The 6,744-nt window shown below is 44.7% G+C and overlaps 1 protein-coding gene across 1 annotated transcript; it reads right to left on the reverse strand.

Moving 5' to 3' along the window:
- Positions 1–2,035: 2,035 nt before the first annotated feature.
- LOC148137313 (putative G protein-coupled receptor 139) lies at positions 2,036–3,811 on the reverse strand. The gene is made up of 2 exons (XM_087982931.1): positions 3,717–3,811; positions 2,036–2,930 (listed from the first exon to the last, which is right to left on the reverse strand). The coding sequence occupies exons 1-2, from the start codon at positions 3,809–3,811 to the stop codon at positions 2,036–2,038; spliced, it is 990 nt and encodes a 329-aa protein (XP_087839057.1).
- Positions 3,812–6,744: the final 2,933 nt, after the last annotated feature.

Genomic DNA, 6,744 nt, shown 5'->3' on the forward strand with positions numbered 1-6,744 from the left:
AAGTGTAGTGTGTTAAAGTTCACAGGTGACACCACGATCACTGGGACAGCAAAGTGTGCAGAGGACACTGAACATCTGCAACGGGATAGAGACAGGTTCAGTGAGTGGGTAAGGGGCTGGCAGATGCAGTACGGTGTGGGTAAATGTGAGGTGAACCATTTTGATGGAAATAATGTCAAAACCAATGGTTATTTAAATGGTGAACAATTGCAACATGCTGCTGTGCAGAGGGACCTGGGTCTCCTCGTGCATGAATCACAAATGTTGGATTGCAGGTCCAGCAGGTGATGAGGAAGGCAATTGGAATATTGTCCTTCATTGCTGGAGGGATGGAGTTTAAAACCAGGGAGGTTATGCTGCAGCTGGATAGGAAGCTGGGGAGGCCACCCCTGGAGTACTGTGTACGGATTTGGTCTCCTTATCTGAGGAAGGACGGACTGGCCCTGGATGGGGTGCAGAGGAGGTTCACAAGGTTGATTATGGAGTAGAGGGGGTTTGTTTATGAGGAGAGACTGTACAGCCTGGACTATACTCAATGGAACTTAGAAGAATGGGGGGATGTTATAGAAACATACAAAATGATGATGGGAATAGATCGGATAGAAGCAGGGAGATAGTTTCCATGGCGGTTGAAACTAGAACAAGGGGTGTGGCCTCAAAATCATGGGGAGCAGATTTCGGACTGAATGGAGGAGAAACTTCTTCACCCAGAGTGTTGGGAATGTGTGGGATTCCCTGCCCAGGGATGTGGTTGAGGCTTCCTCGTTGAGTGTTTTATAGACAAAGACAGATTTGTGAACAGTAAAGGAATTAAGGGATATGGTGAGAGGGCGGGTAAGTGGAGCTAAGGCCATGAAAAGATCAGCCATGACCTTATTGAATGGTGGAGCTGGCTCGAAGGGCCGGACGGCCTACTCCTGCTCCTAGTTTTCATCTGCCAATGACTTGCCTACTCGGTGAAGCTGCCCATATCGGGACACAGCCACTTTGGTCACCCCCACAGCTTTTTCTCCCACCCAACATGGGTCTTGTCAGTGACCCTGAAGACATTACACAGAAACATAAAAGATAGGCCATTTGGCCCCTCAAGCATGCTATCTCATTCGATATAATCAAGCTGATCATCGAGATCAATTCCCGAATTCCAGGGAGGTTTAACGTTCCGCGACTCCCTTGTCAGGTCCACACCCCCCCCCCCCCCCCACCACCCCAACCTCCACTGCCGGCACCTTCCCCTGCAACCGCAAAAATGCAAAACTTGTGCCCACACCTCCACCCTCACTTCCCTCCAAGGATCCAACGGATCCTTCCATATCCATCACAAATTCACCTGCACCTCTACGCACATCATTTACTGCATCCGCTGCACTCGGTGTAGCCTCCTCTACATTGGGGAGACAGGCCGCCTACTTGCGGAATGTTTCAGAGAACACCTCTGGGACACCCGCACCAACCAACCCAACCGCCCCGTGGCTGAACACTTTAACTCCCCCTCCCACTCCGCCAAGGATATGCAGGTCCTTGGCTTCCTCCATCGCCAAACCATGGCAACACGATGCCTGGAGGAGAGCGCCTCATCTTCCGCCTAGGAACCCTCCAACCACAAGGGATGAATGCAGATTTCTCCAGCTTCCTCATTTCCCCTCCCCCCACCTTATCTCAGTCCCAACCCACGGACGCAGCACCGCCTTCCTGACCTGCAATCTTCTTCCCGACCTCTCCGGCCCCACCCCCTCTCTGGCCTATCACCCTCACCTTCACCTCCTTCCACCTATTGCATTCCCAACGCCACTCCCCCAAGTCCCTCCTCCCTACCTTTTATCTTAGCCTGCTTGGCACACCTTCCTCATTCCTGAAGAAGGGCTTATGCCTGAAACGTCAATTCTCCTGCTCCTTGGATGCTGCCTGACCTGCTGCTCTTTTCCAGCAACACATTTTTCAGCTCAAGCATACATAAAACCTGGGATCTCAGATTGGAATCTTAATCCAGAGAAAATATATATTTAGTGTTTCAGACATTGGCAAGTAAACATCATCAAATTATTTTGATAAACATTGTGAAGGGATATATTATTCCATTTTTCATCTCTTCTCTGAATTTCCTCTGGGTCACTGCACAAATAAAGGTGTTTGTGCAGCAACTCAGGAGCTGGAGCATGAAACCAATCTCTCTTACAAATGCTGGCAGAGAAACTGGATATCCCAAGTAATCAAATCGTTTCAGTATGGAATAAGCAATGAACACCACCCATAACGTGTTGAAATTGCCAGATATAATAAATAACATAATCATGGATTTCCTCCGACTCCCCATCTCTGGGTCACTGACACTGTCCCCAGTTTTCTGAGCCCGGAGTCTCCTGCGAGCTCTGTTGGCTAATATAATGTTTCTGACTGTCAATGTGTTTACCAGTAGAATCAAAATAAATGGAATGAATGGTGTTATGATGTAATGCATTAATTCAACAATAGTCCAGGTAATCGATGCACTTACATTTGGATGTACTCGACAAAACCATGGACTATTAGAAAGCCAATATCGATGGTAGTACATGAAATACCAGACAATGTTCTTCAAACCACTCAGCACAGTCACTGTTCCTAAAACCACACCCGCTGTTTTCTTGGTGCAATGTTTACTTCTCAGCTTTTGGCAACATATGGCCACAAACCGATCAAAGGTGAACGTGACCGTGAACCAGACAGAGCAGTCTGTGGCTGCATAAAGCAGAATAGCGTGGATGTTGCACAAGGGGACATAATGTAGGAAAAGAAACTCTGCCCAATATGTGATAGGAATTTGCCGTAGTATCAGATCGAAGATAATGACCAATAGATCCGCTGTTGCCATAGCCACCAGGTAATGAGTAACACATTTGGAAAGGCCACACTTCCCCCGAACCAGGATCGTTATTGCAATCACATTAACTTGAAAGAAGAAGATAAATAAATTCATTTATTGCTCAGGTATAATGAAGAAATGCTTTTTATTGCTTTATTTAAAGTGCAATATTGAAACTCATTCTTAATGGGTATCCCATGTTCTTGCATCAAACTGAAACTTTTTCATAAATTCGCTGTTAACATTCTAATCTGGATGGATTCTAAATGTGGTGCTTGTCAGAGAATGGAAAAACTGCAGTCAAAGGCAATGATAACTGTGCAGCCAAACAAACATCAGAAAGCCATGTGTACCAATGTAAAATTCACCACTTTCACAGCTGCTCATGCATTGAACGAATCAAAAAGAATAACTTGTCACACCCGTACAGAAGCAGTGATGACCCTCGAATAGACTGTTTCCTGGGATGAATGGGACAATGAGAAACTGTTACAATAGCTGTTACAACAGCATCTGCTTCGATCATCCCTGGGAAGGAGTTACAGAAACAACGTGAACAATCAGCTCCCTCAGTCAGAGGGCATAACACTTGCTTGATGATCTGCTCTCTCTCTTTCCAACTGAGCGATTAAGACCTGCATTCAGCAGTAATGTTCTGAAGGAAAGGGGTTAATTGCAGGAAAAGCAGGGACTGTGTCTTCGCCTCACAAATGGTATGATGTTAATGAATTCTTATTGAAAAACAGAATTGTTATTGATGGCTGGTCATTGCTGAAGCGCAAGGCAGATCAAAGAAAAGTGTCTCAATAATTAACATAACACATATGGTTATACTCCACTTCTTAAGACGTCATCCTGAGGGTGTCACTTTCCTGGGACACCAACAGCAGCTATGACCGGGTAGTAAATCCTCTGTATATCAGTGATCGCCCACAGAATCTTCAGCTTGACCATAAAACTAAGAGACATAGTTTCCCTTTTGTAAATTACAGTTATTTTGATGATTCTTGTCAGGGATTAGCCAGTTCTCTCTTTGAGAAATTGAGAAAACTTCCATTATCTATAGGAGGCAGAATTCATCAGATCAGAAAATCAATTCCCAAGTTAATGAGCTTAATTACAACTACAAACAAAAGTAATGAAATCAAAAACTGTAAGGGGAATGTGTACATGAGCAGGACATGTCCTGACCAATTAACCCTATCCCTTCTCCCCAATTACAATCATTCGTCCAAATCTGCATATTAATAGAATAGTCCATGTTCGACAATTCTAAAAAAGATATCTTCTGAAACAAATCAACAGTGGGTAATAAGAACAAACCTAAATTAGAAATTATAATGGGGGAGTTTAATTGTCAGTACATAGAGTGATCTAGTGTTGGCATAATTCAATGGGGACGTTCACTGAGGGTACAGTCACTGGTTTCCCCACCAGCAACGTCCTGGAGCCATTGACTAGAAACTTAACTAAACTAGCCACATAAATGCTCTGGCTTTTTTTAGCACCTGGTGGGATGAAGGTGTCTCTGGGGGCAGCAGCATTTATTTCCTGTCCCTAGTTATTCTCCAGAAGGTGAGGGATGGGCTGCTTTCTTCATCCCTACAGTCCCTGTGGGAGAGGTGGACACATACTGCCTACAGCAAGTCAGAAGCTTGGAATACTGCACTCAGTAACTCACCTCTTGGCTCCCCAAAGCCTGTCTAACATCTGCAAGGCAAAACATAGTAATGTAATGGAATACTCCCCACTTGCCTTGAAACTTTGCATCAGGTCCTTTCCCATTTGAAAAGACTCAAAACCTCCCCTTCAGAGGTGAGCAGAGACCTGGGGAAGTTGAAACCTCTGAGGTAGTAGCAATTATCAATTGGTTCAGTTTGGTCAGAGGGTCACAAAGAGAGAGAGAGTGAAGAGCAGATTCATTCATATGGGTAAACCCTGAGGAACTTCAGTTGGGTGAATAGAATCGAGAGAGGGAGATTGTTCTTCAAACAGAATTTTAAAAAATAGTTGTGGGATTAGTATGAGTCATAGGGTCATAGAGATGTACGACACAGAAACAGACCGTTTGGTTCAAATTGTCCATGCCAACCAGATATCCCAAACCAATCTAATACCATTTGCCAACACCCGGCCCCTATCCTTCCAAACCCTTCCTATTCATATACCCATCCAAATGCCTTTTAAATGTTACAACTGCACCAGCTCCATCACTTCCTCTGGCAGCTCATTCCATACACGTACCACCCTCTGCGTGAAACAGATGCCCCTTCGGTTACTTTTATATCTTTCCATTCTCATCCTAAACCTATGTCCTCTAGTTTTGGACTCCCACCCTTTGTCTATTTATCCTATCCATGCCCCTCATGATTTTATAAACTCTATAAGGTCACCCTCAGCTTCTAACGCTCCAGGGAAAACAGCCCCTTCCTGTTCAGTCTCTCCATGTACCTCAAATCCTTCAACCCTGGCACCATCCTTTTAAATCTTTCTGAATGCTTTCAAGTTTCACAAGATCAGAATTACACGCAATATTCCACCAGTGGCCGAATCAATGTCCTGTACAGCTGCAACATGACCTCCCAACTCTCATACTCAATATTATGGCCATTCAAGGAAAGCATACCAAACGCCTTCTTCACTATCCTATCTACTTGTGACTCTACATTCAAAGAGGTATGAACCTGCATTCCAAGGTCTCTTTGTTCAGCAACACTTCCTAAGACCTTACCAATAAATGTATAAGTCCTGCTAAGATTTATTTCTCGAAAATGCAGCACCGCGCATTTATCTAAATTAAGCTCCATATACTTCTCCTCAGCCCATTGGTCCATCTGATCAAGATCCCATTGTACTCTGAGGTGACCTTCTTCGCTGTCCACTACACCTCCCATTTTGGTGTCACCTGGTGTCATATGGGTACACAAAACATGGGTGTTCCAGACACAGTTGGTAATGAATAAATAATGTTCCCACAGATGACAAACACATCTACATCGATTTTAAACATTTGGTGAAAGAAACAATGGAGACATGGGAAAAGGTCAATCCTGCAGCTAATTGTTTGCCTCTGGGTGCACTGCCTCAGATTATGATGGATACAGATTCAATGGAGGTGTTCAGGAGGGAAGTGGCAGGACATAGCCATCAGGTTTTGGTGGTGTTCATAGACCTTTCCCGGAGGTATGAAAAACGATCGAACAGACTGGGGTGCTCTTCCACAGGAGCAGAGGTGATTGAGAAGAGATATCGATGAGACATTTCCAATCATCAGGAGCATAGACAGCATAGACAGGAAGGAACATTTCCCCTTGATGGAGAGAGCAATGCCTGGAGGGGAGGGGGTGAGGTGTCAATTTAACTGAAAGGGCAGCATGTTTAGAGGAGATGTGAGAGAAAAAACCTTTTCACCCAGATGGTGGTGGGAATCTGGAACTTCCTACCTGTAGAGACAGACACACTCACAACATTGAAGAGTTATTTTGATAAGCACATGTGTTGCCAAGGCACAAAGGCTATGGGTCAAGTGCTGGAAAATGGGATTAGAATAGATAGGTGGTCGTTTCTGACTGGCGCAAATGTGATGGCCAAAGACCTCTATGACTCTATGACTTAATGCAGCACATTTACCAAGGATCCCCCTTCATCCCCACCTGTGACGACGCTGTCACTTTACTTTCAAACGTTATTATATCCTGTGTTTTTTTGAAGAGAGATTGTAAAGGCAGAGGTGCCAAACTGGCTCCTGGAGATGGCTCCAGTAAATAAGGTAGGAGGCCTTTCTGTTACTTTTAAAGGTTGGAACAATGGAAGCAGCTTCAATGGGAGTGGCCAGCTCTCACAGACCAGACTTTCTCGTTTATATTTTAGCTGGAGCAGTCAGAAGCTATCTGGGGTCCCAG

This window comes from Chiloscyllium plagiosum, unplaced genomic scaffold (genome assembly GCF_037043375.1).
Source record: "Chiloscyllium plagiosum isolate Xiang-an unplaced genomic scaffold, Cpla_swu_hap1 HiC_scaffold_44, whole genome shotgun sequence".
In the NCBI taxonomy this organism is placed as follows: domain Eukaryota; kingdom Metazoa; phylum Chordata; class Chondrichthyes; order Orectolobiformes; family Hemiscylliidae; genus Chiloscyllium; species Chiloscyllium plagiosum.